This window comes from Crocodylus siamensis, chromosome 5 (genome assembly GCF_052110815.1).
Source record: "Crocodylus siamensis isolate JL-2025a chromosome 5, ASM5211081v1, whole genome shotgun sequence".
Lineage (NCBI taxonomy): Eukaryota > Metazoa > Chordata > Crocodylia > Crocodylidae > Crocodylus > Crocodylus siamensis.
Window position 1 is genome coordinate 136381403 of NC_143399.1, and position 22283 is coordinate 136403685.

Genomic DNA, 22283 nt, shown 5'->3' on the forward strand with positions numbered 1-22283 from the left:
TTGGGATACCAGATTGCAGATAATGTACTAAACCAGGATGTTTATGTAATGTTGGCTAATTAAAGAAAAGTTTGTCATGAGTTCACTGAAGTTGCATCCAAATAATGGGACTTTTGTAATGAAGCAGGTTAAGTGAACATAGTCTGTTCATATATGGAAATGTTACAGTGTTTTGCTTTGGAAACAACAGTATGGATGCTAATATTTTCAAACTGTTTTGGAACTTTGTGGTGAGAGAGAACCACTTGTTTAGGTTTAGAGACAGAAAGCTTTCCTAGAAATTTTCTTTCCACCTTGTAGAACTCTTTAGTGAGGCTGCTGTTACCAGATTTTTTTTTCTTCCAAAATATTCAGCATCCTGGCACTAATTCAGCAAAATATTGAAACACATTCTTAAGTTTAAGGTCGTGAGTAGCTCCACTGAATTCATATGCTTTCATGAGTTGGGGCTTGAGTGCTCAATACCTACAGGATTGACCTCTCTGCCTGAGCAGTAGCAGAAATCAAAAGATTCCTTGGAAATTAAAGTAGTGATGTAAAAATCGTGGTTCGTTTCTCGGGAGGAGGAAAAAAACCTTCAGCTACAGACACACTCTATTAGCAACACAAAAGGTATATATTTGCAAATAGGGTCAGAGAGAGAGACAAAAGATCAAACACTCTGCCCCCGGGCACAATCATTAGCAGGCTTTTATCCCCTCTCTCCTGACCACGTGTGCAGAAGGAGGAACTTTTACAACTCATTTCCGGTTCATACAAACATATATGTAAACATGTCGCTTCATACGTCCCACGTGCATTATAATTAACTACTTAAGTATGCGGGGCGGGTAGGCTTAATATGCATTAGGTTATCACGCGTGCGTAGAAGGGATCCAAGGTTACTCAAGGTTCAACCTGAAGGCTGAAATGGCAATTGCTCTTATCTTAGCCTAAGAATGTGGGGGTCATGAAAGAAAGTGTGATTTAGTGTAACAAAGAGATAGTAAATTTGCAGAACAAAGAGAGAGTGATACCTTAGTACGAAGGGCCTTTGGTGGTTTTCCCTTCAATTTCCAACCCCCCCTTCCCTCTCCCATTAAGGAGACAAGGAGGGCTAGCAGCTGTGTTTTTTCTAAATCTGCTATTGATAATGCATTTTTAATAATATTTCTAACAGTAGATTCCTTGGAATAAATTAGAAAAGTAAAGAAAATTAGGCTAAACTGAGCTGATTTATTTTTTTAGCTGAGCTGTAGAAAGAATAGATTGTAAGTAGCAAAATGAGTTATTTGTTTTAGAAATAGATAAATGTGTATGGTTTACATAATTAGAGAGAACTATAATTGTTCCCTAGCTTCAAGTAGATATAAAGTATTGAGCAAGTAATAGCAAATGGAATACAGGAGGAAGTTTTAGGTTGATAGCGGGGGTCGGCAATCTCCACCCATGCTGTGGCTTGGCATGCCAGAGGCAGGGGAGCTGTGAGGGGCCTGATCCTCATTACTGGCAGCAACTGCACACGTGCTCCTGGGCACATGGCAGGGGAGGGGCCAGGATTGCGCTGCCCCAGCCACCTCCTCACCATGTGCTGCACTGCATGTGTATCTGCTGATGCCGGGACTATGGAGCCTGGCACAACTTTTTGTAGCCTGTCCACTGCCTGCTGCAGCTGCCCGGAGCTTGGATCAGCTGCGGCAGGCAGCAAGGAGGCTGCAAACAGCTGCACCAGGCTCCACAGCCCTGGTATTGACTCCATGGTTGCAGCTTCATGCATGCCTCTGGGCACACAGCTGGGACAGGGTTTGAGGCAGCACAACTCTGGTCCCTCCCCTGTCATCCATCCCAAGGTGCACATGCAACTGATGCCACTACAAAGCCAGGTCAGGGAACCCAGTGCAGCAGTTTGCTGCCTCCCACAGCCATCTGGGGCTCTGGGCAGCTGCAGCAGACAGGTTGCAAACAGCTACACTGGACTCAGGGTTGCACTGCACTTGGGTCCCTTCGTGGCCATGTGCCAGAGCTGGGCGCAGAGCCATAGAGCTGGTGCCAGGGCTGTGGAGTGCAGTGCAGCTGTTTGTAGCCTCCCAGCTGCAGCTGGCCTGCATTCTGGGCAGCTGCTGCCTGCCACAGCCTGGGCTGCTTGCAGCCTCCCAGCTGCTTGCTGCTAACAGCCTGGGCTCTGTGGCTGGTGGCAGCTGCCTAGAACCCAGCCTGGCTGTGGCGTGCTGAGGAAAATGGCCTTGTGTGCCATACTCTGGCACACGTGCCAGGGGTTGCCGATCCCTGGTTTATAGCACTGTCGTCACTCATGTATGCATAATTTGTTGCCATCCATTCTCTATGTTATCTGTAATGATTCACTTCTCTTTGCTGAATATAAATAAACACAGGAAAATTTAGTCATGCTTCATTTTGTGCTTCAGCTTTTTAAAAATTTGTCAATATAGATTGTTTACTACAATAAATAAATGATTGTGTATTGTCATGATTAATTGCAAGCTTTTGTTGTCAACTTATCTAGAAACAGCAACTAATTTTTAACATTTCATTTTTCTACCAGTGATAATTGAGTGGAATCCATTAGAAATCGATACATATTAACTGTGTTAAATGTTTGATTGTTCCTAAATAATTCATAAAATTTTACATTTTATTTAATATGGTTATCCTTAATTTGCTTACCAGTTATAAGTGGTGAATTGCATTAATATATAATAACTTTAAGTAAAATAAAATCTAATTCTCCATCTTCCTCATATTTCTAAAAATTCAAATTGTTACAGCACCTTGTACAGAAACATTTAAATATTGATGATGTCCCATTCTAATCTTTTGGAAAGTACAGAGACAGTATAGTATAGTATATAGTTTATAGTATATATAATACTAGCGGAAGGATCCATTCTTTGCCTGGGTTGTTATTTTTGTAGTTGCAGTTTTTGTTTCTTTTCCAAGAACTTAGTACAACATATTTAGGTAAAAAAATATAGTTTATTTTTAAAGAAAATAGTACAGCATATTAAATATGTAGTGTGGAGCAACATTTCAAATGAATGATCTTTATTTAGAACTTATTTATAAACCATCTTCATGGTGTTTCCTATTGGCTCCAGTATACACAACCTTCTTCGCATACCACCTCTGGAGCAGGCCACATATAACTGTCTGTGTGAAAAGCGTTGTTCCCTTAAATAGTCACTGGAAGCCCCAAAAAGGGTCAAGTGAAAAATATCCCACCTTGAATTTTCTTTGGGTAGTATTCAGAAATTTTGGAAGGCTTAGAGTAGATAGGACCATCCATTCTCAAGTTATAAGTGAACATACAGATAGACACTTCATTATTATGAAATGACAGTTGAACTGAATTCACTGCATCTAAAATGGAGTGGTACCAGTTTGTGATCTGACAAGTGGAGTAATCCCAGTCACTGGAAACACCAACAAAGGTCAAGTGAAAAATAACCTGCCTAGAATTTTCCTCAGGTGTTGTTCAGTAATTTTGGAAGGTTTGGAATAGATGGGACCAGCCATTCTCAACTTAGAAATGAACATACATACAGACATACACTTCGTTTTATACATATAGATGCGTGTCCAGTGTTAGTCTAATGAACTTCTGAACAGACCAGACATTTTTTTTAGATAAGCAATTGCTTCCAAATAACTTCTTTCTTAGCACAACTAAATCTTGAAACGTTCTGATACTTGCATTGTAATCAAGAGCACGGAAACATTTTAACACTATAACAATTAACTTTCTTTGAAAATTAATATTAAAGGTAGTAAGACCTGAAAGTCAGAATGACTGCCTATTTATGATTGTTATGCATCCCAATGTTTTTTGTGTGTAGCTTTAAGTTGCTACTTTTGGATCTTCTATCCAAAACCATAAACCTGTCAATAAAAGATGCATGGTACATTTGTATTATATTACAAGGGAATTATGTATCCTTCTGATAATGCCTAGAAAGATTGTGTCATTGTAACCTTGATTAAAATTATTAGAATCTTTGATAGAAAAAAATCATTTTTTAATTTGGCAGTAATTTTCTCTGCTCTTGAAAATAAATTGAAAATATATTTTACTATTTACAGATGTATGGAGCCTGGGGGTCATCCTTTTCATGTTGGTATGTGGACAGCCACCATTCCAAGAAGCAAATGACAGTGAAACTCTGACTATGATAATGGACTGCAAATACACAGTGCCATCACATGTGTCCAAAGAATGTAAAGAGTAAGTAAAGCTTTAAGTAACTTGGTGGAACATTGATAGGCATCTTGGATGTTACTAATGAACTCGGCTATTTTAGGTGGACTGACCTTTTATTTTTATCACTGATTTGTTAGAGCTCCCCAAACTGAAATTCCATACCATTTTATTGATGGACAAACATGCTTTGACTCATAAGATATAACATGTAGACCTTTTCTCTAATTGTTGACCTTCTTTAATTTTTTTTCTCACCATCTATTAAGTGCACAGTTATTACTAGGGACCTACCTAAATTGCAGTGGAAGTGTGCTATGCAGTGGCTTGTTTAATCTTGCTTTTTTCACTTTTCTCCCTCCCTCCCCCTCCACCGCTGATTGGTGGAAGGGCCCTTGTGGTCTCACCTCTTGCTGCTGATGGGCAGGAAGGCAAAAACTGGTTTTAAATGTGCTTCAGTTTTTGCCTCCTGGCTGATCAACAACGGGGCCACTGGGGCTCAGCCAATCAGCGGTAGGAGGTACTTGGTTATTACCATTTCTTTATTCTCTTTGCATCTTTCACCTTTTGTAATCAAAGTTCATTGTATTTATTCCTTTTTAAATGTTTTGAGCCTTAGACCTTCCATGTATTTGTTTATATGCCATTTTTGTTTTGCTTTATTAGGGAAAAGTGTATATATTTTAAAGGTACGTGTATTTTATATGTCACTCTATAAAAGGTCTGAGACACTGCTAAGCAACTTCAAGTGGTGGCCTGAGTAGTCTGAAAATACTCATAAGAAGAATGATTGGTGGGGAGGGTGGGAACACGACACCAGAATTGTTCTAAGTCAGGGCTGTACTACTTGCAAGCAGCTGGGGGACGCATGTCTTGCAGGCCACACCATTGAGCAGCTATGGGCACCCAGGGGCACACACCACATGCCACCTCCTGCTGCACTATGTGCCCTAGTGCCCCCCTACCTCACACTGTCTGCCTGGGCTCCCCACCTCACCTTAAGCTCCCTAGCTTCCCTGCTACATTGCACCTCTCAGGCATCATCCTGAGCCCCATCACTATGGGCTGTGCCACATTGTCCCACCCTACCCCCTGGGCAGAGGGAGAGGTAACCCAGAGAGCCCAGCACTTCCATAGACAAAGCAATGAGAGAGGCAGAAGTCAAGTGGGAGCCCCTGGTCTAACTGGTTGTTCAAGAATGTTGCCTCTAGTTGTCACACTCAGGAATACTGCATCAGACTTTTTTCCTTATTTCCGATTCAAGTTGCAGCCGGAAATCAACATATTAGGTCTTCAGGACAATTTCTCTATGCAAATACCATATGCCACCAGGGAATTATGATTCATATTGAGAGGCCTGTTCTGGGATGTTCACTGATGCCCTTTAGTGATTTTGATGTGTTCCAGTACTTCCATATGTTGGAGATTGATGCATGACACTTTCAACTCTAGTATGATTAATACAATCCCTACTACATTAGAGTCCCTCTCAGTTGGAACCTTTCACTAAGCATAACTGAAGTCCTGATTAGTGATAGATTATCTCTTTGTGACATTGCCTTGAATATCCTTGGGCCTAGAAGACATTAAGGTTCCATTTGTGTCGAACACTAGAATTCAAAGCAGAACCTGAGCTTTTCAGTGGTCCAAGGGAATGGTTTCCCTCTTACAGCTGTAGTTTTTAACAGCCACGCCTATACTCACATATGACCTGTGTAGTCGATTGAAATTTCTTGTGCTGCTATTGGTGTTATCCCTGAGCCGTAGCTATTTTTGTGTTGCAGTAATCAGTATTTAGAATTATGAGTGATACAGGAAAGCTGTTCTAGTGAGACATTTCTGTGCTATTAACAATTACCAATCTAAGGCAAGTTTTAAAAAAGAGAAAGAAGATGCAGCTATCCAAAATGGGGCTACCTATATGCATAGTGTATGTAATGCTCAGTGTCTTCAAGTCTCTTCCCCAATAAAAAATGGGCAGTCCTCTTTACATTTAGTCTTCATTTCCCATTTAGAATTGAAACCTGCTTATATAGAACTTAGTATTTTCTAATATTTGAACAAAGGCTGGTAATTTTGCCATATCACATCTCATCTTTTGGAGATGGGGGTGAGGGTTGGAATGATGAGGTCACCTACCAGATCTGGCAAGTGTGATTAGCAGTTACATTTTTAGTGAATACATTCATTGGGAACACAGGAGGATATGCTGCTGAACATCCTCGGTGCCAGAGAGGTGTGTGGAGTCCTAGGGATCTCTTCTGGGTTTTTGATTGTTTGTTTGTTTTTAACCTTAGTACTGATGATACTTGCATTCTTTAACAGAAGATACAGTGAAGATTTGGGAGCTAACATGTGGGGCAGAACATCTTTTGGAGAAAAGGGAAGAGACCTTATTAGCAAGGCAGTGGAGAACAGTCTCATCCTTTGCTTTCATAGATCTCATGCAGTTATGTTTTTGGGCAGGGGGTGGGGGGCTTGAAAATTAAAAAGGAAAGATGTAGGATGGTTATTCAGTATATAATTCTCCTTTTAATGATATTTGCAGTTTTTAGGTGTAATCGGTGCAAGCAGTAGGGGCACCCCTCTTGTTCATATCTCTAACCATATCTCAGTCCTCATATTAAAAGAAAAATTAACCTGAGGTACGTACTGGCTTATGTGCAGTTGTGCTACCCCGCAAGCTGGTACAAGAATAAAACCATGCCTTAGAATTGCATTATTTCCTTACTTTTTACACTGCAGGATAGTATGTAAGGTTTGAGCAAGAACCTCAGCATTGAACAGCCATCTCCATATCCTGGCACTGTGCAGAGCAGTTAATAAGGGTGAATGCTGTAATTTGCTAGGGCATATACTGAAATTCCACATGATGGTCAAGTGGAGAGGTGCTAGTTAGATAATATCCTTTCTCTGTACCTTCTATAGCAGTTTGTGAGCTTTAATTACATTTCTCCCTGCCAGAAGCTGGAGACATAACATTGACTTAACATGAAACCAACAGATAAACTTGTCATTGGAGGATCCTAAACAATTTTTTTCTTCACAGAGGGGGCCAGCTGTCTGTCCTCTCTCTTATTGGCACTGAAGAAACCTAGTATCTGGTACCTACCTTAAAATAAAGCAGTCCTGCTTTCTTTGCATTTCCATATTCTTGTTGAAAATAGCAAATGTATTAATAATATTAAACAACATCTAAAATATTAGTAGCATCTACCAGCTAAGCAGCTTGGGACCCTACCATGAATATTGCTTTACATCCTATAGAAAACGAAAGGCAGAAGTTAAGAGCCCAAGTAAATGAAAGGGAAACTGTAGAGAGTGCTGGTTGCCATTTTGAAGCCAATTTATTCATTTTAGTTTGGTGGTGTTATTCATAATACCTTTTGACTGTAGTTTCAGTGTCCAGTTATGTCACAATTGCATTATTCTTACTGGAAGGCGTCTAAAGGGGCTGCTGTGAACTGAGAGTAACAGAGGGACAGCAGTGCATTCCTAGTGCTGCTGTGATGGCTACTTTCCACACATGCTAGCACATTGCATTTATAGATTTATTTTCTGTTCACAGTCTAATTACACGGATGTTGCAGAGAGACCCAAAGCGAAGAGCATCTTTGGAAGAGATTGAAAATCATGCATGGCTCCAAGGAGTTGATCCATCACCTGCAACAAAATACAATATCCCTCTTGTTTCATATAAAAACTTATCTGAGGAAGAACACAACAGTATAATACAACGCATGGTCCTTGGTGATATAGCAGATCGAGATACAATAGTAGAGTAAGTTATTGGTTGATAAATTTAACATTATGATTTCGGTTGCAAATGCAGCCATAGCAATTGTCTATCCAATACCAGAGACAAAACAGAGACCATTGATTCTGTGAGAGAGTTTAGTTATATCATGTCTTGAAAAGGCATTGACTAAATCTGATAGATAAATTTAAGTATGGTACTTTGCTGAAAAATAATGCTATAAAGATTAGCATTGTGGGATTCTGTTTTTAAAGTCCCCCTGCTTACATTTCAAATCCGTTCAGTTTACAGGTAAAAAGTTTTAAGTCCACTTGGGGCTTAAGGGTGATTTATTTTAATAGAACAAGGCAAGTGTAGTCACAGCCTTACATTATTGATTTATTACAAAAAATCAATCTCTGTATTGTGTTTGATCACTTTTTGAAAGATTTGTGATTTCTATGACCTGTTTCAGATGTCACATCCCCAGTTTCATTTATGCTGTGCCTTCATGGCTTCTGCTGGTTGGGGACCGGGAAGGGTTTTTTTTCTTTTTCTTTTATGAGTTCTACTAATTTTGGGGAGTTACTTGGGAAGTGGGGAGGCGACTTGTTTCTTTTGAAGAATTGGCCCCAGTAGGGCTGGAGGTCTTGATTAGGATATGATGGTGCTCCTTTCAGTTCTTAGAGAACTGAGTTTCCTAGTTAGGTCCTACTGTTCCAGTAATGGTCATCAACTGAAAACCAAATCTGAGATCAGCAAGCAGTTTTTCTCCGGGGTCAGATGGCAAAGTGAGTGGGGGTGGGGGGGTAGAGGTTGCCCCTCTTCTGTAGAATGGGGCCTGAGCCCTCATCTAAGGATCCTTCTTCTCTGCCATTGTAGTGGCAGAGCATTGCCAGGGCTTGTACTGCTTTTACTTGAGGCCTGTGGTATATTGTAGAGTGTCCCTACAACTTGCAATTGTGTGTGAGGGTTTAAAATAGTGATTTTGTGATTTGGGGGAATCTTCAGGTAAATGGTTACCAGTGAACACAAGGGGACTGGATTTGATTGCCCCAGAGGCACCTTCCTGTCACCTTAAGATGTTTTCATTCAGAGCGTTTAATTAGGGATAGCAAATACAGCTTTTTTCCAAGTATTTTTTGCAAACGCTTGTTATACAGTATCATTAAAACTATTAAAACTATGTGCACAGGGAGGCCAAGGTTCTTTGGGTAGATGTGATATCTTTCATCCTTGTAGAACAGCAGAGACTCCCTATGCCTGAAGAAGGGTTATTGTGCCTGAAAGCTTGCTAGGAACTTTTTTCCAACTACTCAGTTGGTCTAATAAAAGATATCACATCTAACCAAAGAACCTTGCTTGCCTGTGTCCTTAGACCAACACAGCTACAACCAAAAACCCATTAACTATATTGTGATCTGAGTCCTGTAATTTAAAATAGTCTGATTTTTGTTATAACAAATAGAACTTGCCACTGAATTGTGCTGCTGGGAAGCTGGTTGCTTTTTTGCAGTGTAATTTTGTAAACAGGTTTATTCTGTATATTTAAAATCTTATTTCCAAAATCTAAATGAGTTGAGAATTTTCTAGCTTTCAGAAAAAACAAATTTAGAATTCAGGCACTTGAAACATCCTATATCTAAAATTGTTTTAAAGTATGCAGTGGTTAAAGTGGTTTAAGATGATTTAGCAGCCTTACAGTAAACTGTAAACTTAGTATGTTTTTAACACTGAGAAAAAGTGAAATTTTATGCCAACTTCAAAATTAAATGCGCTGCTTTGCCTGAGTATTTATTTGTCAGTGGGAGAGGCCATTATTGGATCATAAACTCTGCTTCAGTTAATGTTATTGCTTAAATATGTGCGATGAAGGAACAATTATTTAGCTTTTGGATGCTTTCCTAAAAGTATCCTAATGTATCTATTGAACTTGCCATATTGGTTTGTCCCTCTTCTAATAGGCCAAAAATCTTTTGTCAGGATGTCAGAGGTACAACATTCTATTTCTGGGCCTTTTACTTGCTGTGCAAAATGTAGTCACTTGTGTCAGCAAAATGTTCAGTTTTAACAAATCATTGATGCGTGATGTGTTCCATTTCTGGTGTTTTTTCCTTTTAGGGCATTGGAAACTAACAAATATAATCACATCACTGCAACTTACTTTTTACTAGCTGAAAGGATTCTGAGAGAAAAACAGGAAAAAGAAATTCAAACCAGGTCTGCAAGCCCTAGCAACATCAAAGCTCAGTTCAGGTAAGATTTAAAACAGTGGGTAATTTAGCAAATTTAATCAAAATGTTTGGAAATGCTGTTTTATTAAGATACTGCCAGTTGAACAGCACAATGCTCATTCATTGCGAGTTCTAAGGGTCTGGAGAAATGTAGCACAACCTATAAAGGCCATGTTAGAAGTTAGTTAAAAATCATTTGCCAAAAAAAGTTTTCTCAGAATTTTCCAGGAGTGAGCTATTGATAATTTGAAGGCTGTATTTACAATAATTTTTGTGTGTACCACGGGAGGTGTCACATTCAATGAGTTTAAGTCCTTCATGATGAATTCACGTCTGTGACATTTCTGATAGAGAAATGATTCTGTTTTATGTTCTTCTCTTAGTGCTCTTTACACTTCATGAATTTCCCCTTTAAAAACTATCCTTATGGTGTAATCCACTAAGTGCACAGCTGGGCATTTGTCACCTAGAATGAGCTGAACATTGATTTTTCTTATCAGGATTCAGGATCAGCCCTGCCTTGCTGGCACGATCCTAAAGTTTTTGAGCATCCTGAAATCCAAGGTAGCTCAAACATCTCAAGATCAGGCCTTTATAAAGGACACAGTTTTTACAAAGGGTACAGGAGGTGGTATTAATAGGTGAGAGATGCTTCATAGTTACAGTTTTTAGTAATAAAACCAGACAGCAGTAAGCAGTTCACAGCTTGGGTCTTTATATTATCCAAATCAAAATTTAATAAATAGCCATCAGCAAAGCCTACTGAAATCTGTGGGAATGCCACCTTATGTGGTAAAGATGACAAGAATTCTGTTGGTGCTGTTTGTTGTGAGGTTAGTATTGATTAAAGTTTACTCAGTCTGCCATTTGCTGCAGACATTCAAGGAATTTGAGAGGATTTTATTGGAAACATCCTGACTCTGTAGTTTCTGAACTATTTAAAGATTTCAGGAGCAGATCAGCCTCTCCCTGGGGGTTCTGGAGAAGGACCAGTTTTGATTAAAGGTTTGTTTTTTTCAAAGGACACACAGGGCTCATCTGTGTTGCTTTCATGCTGAGCCTGGGGAACCCCTGTGCTGTATGGGCTGAATCAGCGTGGCTGCTTGAGAGTAGTGCTGAGCACACACCCAGAGATGCTCTCAGGCTTGTTCTCACTCTCTCAGGTGTGTTTACTGGCACATACTCAGGGCCACTGTAAGGCAGCTACACTGTTTTTCTTCCCAGGGATTTTGTACAGAATGTGAGGGAGAGTGGGCCATACTTCTGGGCTAGGCAGAGAGGCAGCGTAGACATGCCCTGAAGGTCTGTCTTTATAGTACATGGCAGCGCTATATGGAGATACGCTGCATGAGTTCTTTAACTGGAAGTGGTACAGCAGTTTGGGGGCAGTACAGCATTGTGACTAATGTTCCCTGCTTCTTTATGCTTTAGAGTTTAGACATACGCTAAAACTCTTTAACTACGCTTGTTGTCAAATGCTTGAGTGAGCTTTAAGCAGTGACCAGCAGTTGTTAGTTTTCCTGAGCTGGGAAACCTGAAGTTGGGGGAAAAAGTCTTTCAGTTATTGCTCTGTCTTAAGTATCATTTTAGGAATTCTTGTGGAGGCCTTGCTAAGACATTTTCCATTAATAGTTGTGTTTCTGAAATCTCTTTGATCCTCTCCCTCCCCTAGCGTACCATTCAGAATGGTGGTAGTTAATCTCCCCTCTGATGAATGAGAATCGGGTGCTCCTGCTGATTCCTTGAGAACTATTGCCTACTCGCACTATTTATCTCTGGGTTTTAGCAGAGGAAGGTGAAAATACTTCTGAGAAGTTCAGTGCTTTTCTGTACAAAGATGGAATTGCATAATTTTTTACCTGCAACAAGGGTTTCCTTATGAAGGTTTCCTTTTTGTCACCCTTATGGTTAACACAGATATTCATTAGAAAGGATGATGTGGGCTATAATGCCCTGCTTCTGTATTTCCATGCTTTATCCAAACCAATTGGTGTGATTGAAAGCAAATAGTCTGAGACTCAGCTCAGACTAAGAATGTTGTAAAATGGCATGCATTTACAGGATCAGGCCCCATGACTGGAGGAATATGCCTCCTGCTTATGGTAGGGCTGTATTAGTAGAGCTGCTTTTTGGATGGCAGTATGTCACAGTTTTTCATTCATACCTTCCTGAAATTTTGCAGTTTTGGATTTGACAAAAGCTCTGACACCTTTTGTCGTCACAAAGTTCTATGTTTCTTCCAAAGACCATTTGAAAACTTAAATTAAATTACAGGAGCATAGGAAAGTAGGGCTGGAAGAGACCTCACAAGGTCATCCAGTTCAGCCCCTTGCTCAACAAGATCATCCGTGTCTAAACCATTCCAGGCAAATGTCTGTCTAACTTGCTTTTGATTTTACAACAGTGTATCTAGCAGTTGTTTAATTAATGGACTTTCCTCCAGGAAAGTTGCTTTGTTGCATGGTTACATGGTACTAGCTATAAGTTTGTTTTAATCTAAATGGTTTCCATCTTTCTGCTAGAGAAATCACTTCTCTCATTGTAGTACTGTGGTTTTCACACTGGGACTTCTGAAGCAGAGTACCAAAATCTGTCTAGGAGGAAACCTTACCAATTAGACAAATGAAGTGCAATGGCTGGAAACCGAACCTGTCATAGTAATAGTCCTTATAGCCCTGACTTTGCAGTTATGGAACTGAGCTCCATTGTCTGTCCATATCTGCAATATAACTGGTAGAGTCTGCTTAACAGACATCAAGAATTGGAATAATAATGGTATTGCGTATCAAGGTTGAGATGCATTGGTAGAGCTGCTTGGAGTGGTTTGCTTGGTGCTGTCCTGCTAATAATACTTTGCTCCCTATGATAAGTAGATGTCCATAAATTTATAAATTCCCTTCAGAGTTCCAAGTTGTTTTCACAAAGTCTTACTTGTTGTGTTGATATTGTCTGCAATCCAAATGAATTGCATAAACTAAATTTGTAGGGAAGAAGACAAATATGTCATTGCTTTTGTTTGGGAACTAATTTTAACTGCAAAATTGGTCTACTCTCACTTGTCTCACGGAACATCTGTGCAGTCTGGGGGGATAGTTCTTTTTTTGCTCGCATCAAGGAAGAGCCAAGTCAGTAAACCAAGGCTGTGCATCTTATGGGCCATACGAAGCCCATAAGAAATTCATTTGCGGCCCCCAAGCTTCTGCCTGGCTCCTATTTCCCCATGGCTCCAGCTGCAACACAGCTGAGGCTTCTGAGTTCTCCCTCCTTCCTCCAGCTGCCACTTCCTGTCTCTGCCCCAGGAGATGGGGCAGCATGGCATGCTGCATGGGGAGCTGAGGACAAATCATGGAGTGGGGGAGATTACTCCTGCACAGTGCAGCGGTGGTGGTGAGGGTGCCCCATGTGGTGGTGGGAAGAGTGGGTGCTGGTATGGTGGAGGTGGGGACAGGAATCAGTTGTGCAGTGCATAGCTCAGTGACCCATGCTTTCCATGGTGTGGCCCTTGGGGGCTGAGAAATTGGACAGCTCTACGATGGACCATTTGAGCCCTGGTCAAGGGGAAGCTGAGTTTAAGAAGTCTAGAAGTCTTGGAGCCTCCCTCCCTCCTCCTCTTACATCCCAGCAGAGCCTATTTTGAGCCCCCCTTCTCCCACCAAGGGGAACCGAGTTGAGAAAGTACAATATATTGTATTTTGAATGTGTGCATAACTGTGAACAGGATCTTAGGCTGGAGAATGAAGAGTACCCTGCCATTCTGTTCTATTCAAATCTGTGCCAAAAAGCCATGCATATTCCCCAAGCACTACTGCAGCATTATCCAAGTGTCTGCCTGGGGGTATCCCATACAGTACTGTCTGGGCACAAATGGAAAGGTTCTGCACTTAGGGTTGTGTTTTTCCTGCCATGACCGTTACTTTTTCATACACCAAATGAGAACGTGGTTACGAGATAAAATAGCTGTAGTTGGTAAAGCCAGTAACAGTTGAAAGATGGTATCTTTTAATATTTGAGTACCTAGAGCATTTTTTTGGCTTAGTTGCTTAAGTCTGGTGGTTGCTTCATAGACTAAAACCATCATCACTGTTAAGCAAGTCTGTTAGATGTAAATGTTTGGTTAAATTTTCCTGAGGCCTTTTTAAAAAGTACAAATGATTGAGATGCGAGATGGTGGCCGTTTCATTCTTCTATTTGTAGCACAACAGTTTAGTTTTTGAACATTTGAAACAATGTACAGTATATTTTTAGGATTTAAACTAAAACATCAGTTACTGAAAGTTATTTGCTTAATCATAGAATTGCTAGATGCTGAAGATAAAACAGCACTAACTAGTTGTAAGACTGAGTTAATCTCAAGCATCACCTCTTTCATAACCACTTTACTTTGAAGATCATGCTTAATACAACTGTACGTTAGAAATTTCCGTTATAGATAAAATAGCTTTCAGTATTGTGATTTTAAACACTTTGATGCCTGGATACTGCCCTTTAATAGTGAAATGATGAGAAAAGATATTGGTTCAGTGATAACACATCACATGTGGTATACAGTTGAAATTGTCAGATGAAAATAGCTGAATCATCTGGATTCATGTACATTTTAATTAAACAGAGATTGTGTTAAAGAAAACTTAGATTAGCTGTTCAGAGGAGACGTTATGAAAATGTCACAATTTTTTTTTTTAACTTAAGACTGTAAAACTAACACCGTGACTTGAAAATACAAAACCATTGAATTGGTGGCTTTTATATTAATAATTGAAAACTGGGAAGAAGAATAAAGGCTTCATACTGTCTGCAATACCACTGTCCTTTGATTTTGGACGGGTCATGGAACAAGGCCTCTTTGTCCTGCGCCTGTTCTTCTAGACCTCCTGCAAACATCTGATTTAAAAAAAAAAAAAAAAGCACTTTCTTCAAGTCATATAAGATTATTCATTTTTTTCTGAGAGCAGAAAAAGTATTGGAATTTGTGATCTAAGTTGGCAGCAACCAACATGACTTGTATATTACTCTCTTTTTCATTTTCCTTAAGTTGTTTCTCTAAATTACTGTTTACAAAATGTAGTGGCTTGCGAAGTGGTATAATTACTGTGGCCTTTCTGATGTCTTCCTGTAAAGATTTTATAGTGTATTCTTAAGTTATCACCAAAATCTAATTTGACAAAAGGTGTAGGGCAGACTGGCACCTCGGAGGCCAACTGGTTCAGAGGGACACAAGTTCTTGCAGGCAGTAGTGTACTTCATCAGTATATCAGATGTACTCAGGAAGTAGGTTCTTGCATATGAAAGCTCATGCCCTCCTGAACCAGGTAGTCTCTAAAGCTTCACCCTGCCCTACATTTTGCCTAACTTCAGACTACTACAGCTAACTCCCTGTATGAAATCTAATTTGTCTCTTTCTCTCTTTCTCTCCCCTTCATCTTTTTACAATTACTTACCAAGGCAATCATGGCCCACAAAAATCGATGTACCCCAGGACCTGGAAGATGATCTTACAGCTTCTCCTCTCTCCCATGCAACTGCTCAGTCTCCAGCTCGCAGTGCTGAAAACGTTCTTAACGGTCACAGAAGCAAGGCACTTGGTGATTCAGCAAAGAAAGAAGACATCCCAGAATTAGCTGGACCAGCACTTTCAGTGGTTCCTTCAGTGAGCTTGAAACCTGCTGCAAGTGGCCGGAAGTGCTTGTTTAGAGTAGAAGAGGATGAAGAGGAAGATGAAGAAGATAAGAAACCCATTTCTCTTTCAACTCAAGTTATTCTGCGCCGCAAGCCTTCAGTTACAAATCGTCTCACTTCCAGGAAGAGTGCACCAGTCCTCAACCAGATCTTTGAGGAGGGGGAATCAGACGATGAATTCGACATGGATGAGAACTTGCCCCCAAAGCTTAGCAGGTTAAAAATGAATATTGCTTCACCTAGTACAGTGCATAAACGCTACCACAGAAGGAAAAGTCAGGGTCGGGGATCTAGTTGCAGTAGCTCAGAAACCAGTGATGATGACTCAGAAAGTAGGCGACGGCTAGATAAAGATAGCGGGTTTACTTACTCCTGGCATAGACGGGATAGTAGTGAAGGGCCACCTGGCAGCCAAGGAGATGGTGGTGGACAGAGCAAACCAAGCAATGGAAACGGAGGGGTAGACAAAACAAGCCCTAGTGATAACAACAAAGGTGGGGGAAGTCCCTCAAGTAGCTCCAGTGGTAGCACCAATAACACTTCAGGTTCCACCCGTAGGTGTGCTGGATCTGGAAACTCAATGCAGTTGTCTACTAGAAGTGCAGGGGAACTGGTTGAAAGCCTAAAATTGATGAGCCTTTGCTTAGGTTCACAGATTCACGGCAGTGCTAAATACATTATTGATCCTCAAAACAATCTGGCATTTTCCAGCGTAAAAGTGCAGGAGAAATCGATGTGGAAAATGTGCATCAGTTCCACTGGGAGTGCAAATCAGGCTACAGCATTGGGCAGCATAAAATTCTTCTCTGACCAGATGTCAAACACAGAAAATGAATTGGAACGGATAAAGAACAGGAACTTGAAAAATAACGTGTTACAACTACCTCTCTGTGAAAAGACAATATCTGTGAATATTCAGCGGAACCCCAAGGAGGGACTGCTGTGTACCTCCGGTCAAACAAGTTGTTGTCATGTCATTTGACGGTGGCCTGACTTAATAGCTCAATCTACTTGACATCACCATTCTTCCTGTTCAGAGCTGTGAACACCTTATTTCAACTGAACCCCTTTTGTTGTCTTAATATTTTAAAGTGGGCTTTGAGCAGTTATTTATTACATTTTAATTTTGTGTTTGCTTGATAGTAAGACAATGCATGGTCTTTGTGCATGCTGCTAGCCAATACATTTTTCTTTCCCAACAGAATAGAATATTTTATTGTGTAATTTTTACACTTTTATTTTACTATGGAAGATCTGGATTAAATTAAAATGTATATCTAGATCCTAATGTAAATGGAGCACTTAGAAGTTCATGTTCTGCACTTAGACTAGAGAGAGAGAGCGCGAGAGCTTTTGTTTGCTTGTGAAACGTTAATTCTTGTTCTGACCTTCTGTGATATCTAAAATATGTGATATGTGGCATACTTCTATGTCTCTGAAACAGAACCAAAGCAATAACGTTTTGATGCTGAAAACTCTTCAGGGAGCTTTCAGATGTTCCAAGGCTTGTACAAAGCAAAGATGCACTGAAAATTAGTGATCTTAAACTATGATTTTAAACCCACACCTATTTGTCTTAAGCGATAACATGGATAAAGTTGTGGCTCAAAATCGAAATGAAAAAAAAAATCCTGTTTTGCTATACATAAGATTTTTTTTTTTTTAAAAAGCAACTAGATTTGTAAGGCAGCTTTTCCCATAGAAATATGTTAATATTACAAGCAGACAATCTTTTTTACTAGAAACAAAGGTAAATTATAATGTCTACATCTGAGTTTTTGCATTCTAAAATGAAAAACTTTGTATAAATTACTTCCATTATTAGTGTAACATGCCAATTGTTGGCATTTCTTAAGTATGACCCTTATATGCATCAAAATGAAATAAGGGATGGAAAAATCCTTGGATAGTTGGATGCAAATTTAAATCAATTCCTATAATCATCTAATCTCCTTAATTTTTCTCATTATTAGCATTTTTTTTTTTTACTTTTGTCAGGACTTAAAATATTGTTACCACCCAGCTGGTAGTTGTTAATTTCTTTGAACATCAAGTCCAGAATTAAAGTATGGCATGTATGAAAATATGCTTAACAGCAATTAGCGTTTCTGTTTGTTTCTCCATTGTCACGGAACTAATGGCAAATTCATGCTTTAGTATATTTCTGTACGGAAGGATACTTTTGACCAGATTAACTTTTGTGGAATTTTATTATCTAGAATAAAATATATTGCAGATTCCTAATGTTGGGAAGGACATGAATGTTTTATTTTTTCATGCTGTGCACTGGATCTTCAAAGCAATGCTAGTAAGAATTGGTGGTATTATGTAGCAGCACCCTAGCCAGAAACTGAATGTCTGAGAGGAGTTTACACTGTTTAGCATCTTGTAATATTTGCAGAATGGTCAAATATGATGCATTTCATGTATACCATAGAGAGAGTAGAGCACCAAAGAACTGTGTTACATTTGGTCACAATTTCTGTAGTTCACAACAGCTCTTTGACTTATTTTGCTGATAGGTGAAATTGCACCAGATAGTCTTACTGACTAGCCTAGTTGGGGATTTTTTCATTCTGCTTCCTAAACAAAGCAAATGATAAAAATCTTTTACACTTCTAACTTTTAAGATACAGTTGCCATTCAGTCAGCGTGGTATTTATAAAATGAAAGCTACAAGAATAGATGTGTGGGTGAAGCCATAGAACATATTTGCTTGAAATTTTTGAGCAGGGATCTTATAAAGGGCCAGAAATAAGATGTGTGGTTCACAGAGAGTGAGCGTAACATCTATATTAAAGTAGGATAAAAGTATATAAAGGGCATTGGCAATAAACTATTTGTTGCAGCTTTTTTCCAAGTATTGTAAATACTCTTTCCTGATATTATGTACAGCCTTGGAATGGCACCTTTTAACTAACCCCAGGTGTATTTTGTTTCCAATGTTTTTATATACAAATGTATATATGGTGCTCACTTTAGAACAGCAGTGTTGGACATTTATGCTGCATAGCTGTATTATAGCCTTATTAGTTGTGTATGGTTGGTTGAACCTCTGGGTGTACAAATGTTAGTTTGAGTGTTGTCCTTTATCCACTTGTTCATAGGTGAATGATTGTGCATGTGGTGTATGTTGTATTACGTTGTCATGTAAAAGGAAGGGCGAGAATAACCACTACATTAAGATAATATTGGACCAAACTATTTAGAGCAAGTAAACAGTTTCTTGTACCCCTTAATGTGTCTTTAAAAGTTGCATCTAGTTACAGTAGAGTATAAATTAAATATTGTGGAAAAAACAATTAGTCTTGTATTTTTCTGTATGTGTGTATATATAATAATGTACCTCTAGCAACTTTATCTGTATTTAAGATGTGACAATCTTGACACAGAGTTTTAAGAGTAGCAGTAAAATTAAGCAGAATTAATGAAAGGAACAGAATTAAAAGAATTTCTCACCAAGAAAGCATCTGTGTGTGTGTGTGTTAAGAGGGTACAGGAATATCAGCTGATCCTGTTGGTTGCTTTCAGCATTGTTTGGCTTTCTTCATTGTATAAAAATTCATGATGTGTGACAGAAATGGAAAATCGAGTTAATAAAAGTGACATCTTGACTGACGTATAAGCAATGATTTCCCTGTCAACTTTATGCCATTTACTAATTGCAAAATTCATTTAATATTGTGGGGGTGAAATAAAATCATCTTCTGCTCTTATACCAGTACCCAAAGTTTAACAGATACTCTAACATGAAGGAGCATCTTTTGGTTGAAACAGTTAGTACCTGAAACTGATGTTTCCATATTGTGAATGTTTCCTTGGAGCGTACACTTCAGACGGCACATTGTAGTCCAGGATGTAAAAGCTAGCTACTTATAACTCCCTCAAGTTAAGCAGCACCAGCTTACAAACATGGCTCAAACTAATTCAACTTTGTGTTCAACTGGACTCGGACAGTCCAGTTTAAAATCACATCTTTAGGTAAACTGGCGCAAGCATTTAAACACAAACAGTTTGGTTGTATATAGTGTCCAAATGAAAAGTAACTGAGCTGTGCCCCAAACTCGAGTGTTAAGATAATCACCTGCATGTTGAGGAGACTAGCTGGTCCTAGAGATTTAATCAAGAACAAAGTATAAAAGCATTGAACATGGAGCCTGAATGGAGTATTTCAACCCTTGGGATCATGTACTACAATTGATGCATGTTGTCATCATTTGGCAACTCCATTAGTTAGTCATTTTAACCTTAAAGTAGAAATCGGGCAATTTTAAACGTAGATTTGTGATCCCTTGAGTGATACCAAGATGCATACTGCAACTCTTCACACTGAGTTGTACCAAGGAGTAATTTAGCACTCAGTGGGTGCATCTACATGAGATGCTAAAAGCACAGTGGACTAATCCTACTGCACATTATTATGTCATGGCAAAAGCCATGCTAATGCACACTAGAATTAGTCTACTGCACATTAGCATCACATAAAAGATGTGTGCCACCGCTACTGCACAGTAGCACTGATTACAGTGCATTTAGAACCAGTTACTACAAATACTACACTTAATGCGCTGTAACTACAGCGCATTAATGTGCACTCAGACATGCCCATGGGTGCATCTACACATGCAACAAATGCACAGAACTCTGGAGCTGTATGATCTGGAGTACACTGTTCCTGGGTGCAGTATTTACCTGTGCTCCCAGAACAGCAGGAACTTGGTGGGGGAGGGACAGGCCCCCAGGTGGCTGGGCTGACCAGATGCAATTTACACCTATGGTCAGTGTCCATACATGTTTCTGCACAGTAATTTACTTTTCCATACTATAGTACTGTCCCTGATAGTATCTTATGGCAGAATTAATTTACTATGCCCTAATACTGGCACACATGTAGACCTTGATGCTTTACTGCAGAGCTAATTAGTCTATTCTGCAGTAAAGCGCATGTGTAGATGCACCCATTAATGGTTCTGTGTGGCACAGAATGAATTTCCCCTTCATCCATTTTAACAATCTGTTCATGCTATTTTAGGTAGGAAGGGGAAATATAGGGTCTTTAAAGGAGAGTTTTCCATTTTTTTTTTTTTTTTTTTGACAACAGCCATGAGCATGAATTGGCTGTCCCTTAAGTGTCTCAGTTTGCTTCCACAACTGAATAAAACCAGTAAATAAAAGAAAACTTTACCATTTGGCTACATTTCTTTGTCCCTTCTTTCTTAATTGCTTTACAATACTCCCTCCTCACCTGTTATTTTCATGCAGTTCATTGATGCTCCAGGCACAGATTAGGCATTTCGTTCTCCAACTTGGGTATCAATGTGTTGACTTACCAACTCAACTCTACTTGGTCAGCAAGTTCCATACAAAAATTTTCCTCAAACCCTCTATAACATTAGGTAAGGGTGACTGACAGGAAAAATAAAAATAACAGGTGGAAAACAGTAAGATGCAGAGGTAGAAAGACTTCTTTCCCACCAGGGGATGAACAGACGATGCATATGAGACAAAGAGACAAAATCCCAGAGCTCCAGGGTAGGAATCTCCTACACTAGCAAGAGGCGAGGAAGGGACAGCAAGAGTTCTGTGACAAAAAAGGGAGACACTTACAGTTCAACTACAGAACTTAGCAGTTTATAGGGGTAAACTAAGTTCTTTACTACAGAACCTCTTTCCTACACTGTATTGCACTAAGTAATGTATTGTGCTGTATTGCACTAAGTAATGTATTGTGCTGAAAGCAGCTTTGATGCCTATCTAGGGGACCTTCTGCAGTACTCTAATACATCTCTTAATAATGGTCATTGGTTCTAAATCTTTGCCAGGCATTCCCTCACTCAAGTCCTCCCTACCATTTAGGTAGACTGCATGGGGTCAAGGTTGAGAACTCATGAGCTTCATCTCCACTTACAGATCTGGAAAGTAAAGTTAGAAGTGCTGAGATTTCCCCAAGAGCAGGGATTGACATTAATTTACATTAAGCCTACTAGTTTGCAAAATGTTTAAACTCCTGCGCTACATCTTTCTCAGCTGGACTGTGAAAAGCCAGAGGATGTTAAGGACTAGAAGGACAAGTGAGTAATGGTCATTGGCTTAAAATTCTTCTGTGGCTACTTACCATGTATATTTTTGCTATGCTTTCTGTCCATGCTCAGAGCTTCCTTCCTCTGTGTTTCTAGAAGATGGGCCCTTGTGACCAGTTTCAGCAGCTCATTACGACACCTGCTGCAGCATTTTGCTGCAGCATTCTGTGGTCAACCCAACTCATTCATCAAGTTTTTAGTGGCCTCTCCCACTCCCTACGTAGTTTTTAATAATGCAAACCTAGTGGAAGCAAGTTTGTGTCTGTGTGGGCATATGGAAGATGGGAAAGAAGCCCATTTCAGGTCAACAGAATAAATTAACACTCTTGAAACACTGGGTTTCTTGTGAAGAAATTTTTGTACCA

At 39.6% G+C, this 22283-nt stretch overlaps 1 protein-coding gene across 5 annotated transcripts in view; it reads left to right on the forward strand.

Annotated features, from left to right (window-relative positions):
• Positions 1–19452, forward strand: part of SNRK (SNF related kinase) — a 65678-nt gene extending 46226 nt beyond the window's left edge. For all 5 annotated transcript variants that reach the window (XM_090046439.1, XM_090046443.1, XM_090046441.1 and 2 more), the window contains 4 exons: positions 4078–4219; positions 7761–7973; positions 10050–10184; positions 15605–19452. In XM_090046439.1, coding sequence (XP_089902565.1) covers positions 4078–4219; positions 7761–7973; positions 10050–10184; positions 15605–16820 — 1706 coding nt within the window. In that variant the 3' untranslated portion in view covers positions 16821–19452. The remainder of the gene's footprint in view (positions 1–4077; positions 4220–7760; positions 7974–10049; positions 10185–15604) is intronic.
• The last annotated feature ends 2831 nt before the right edge of the window (positions 19453–22283 follow it).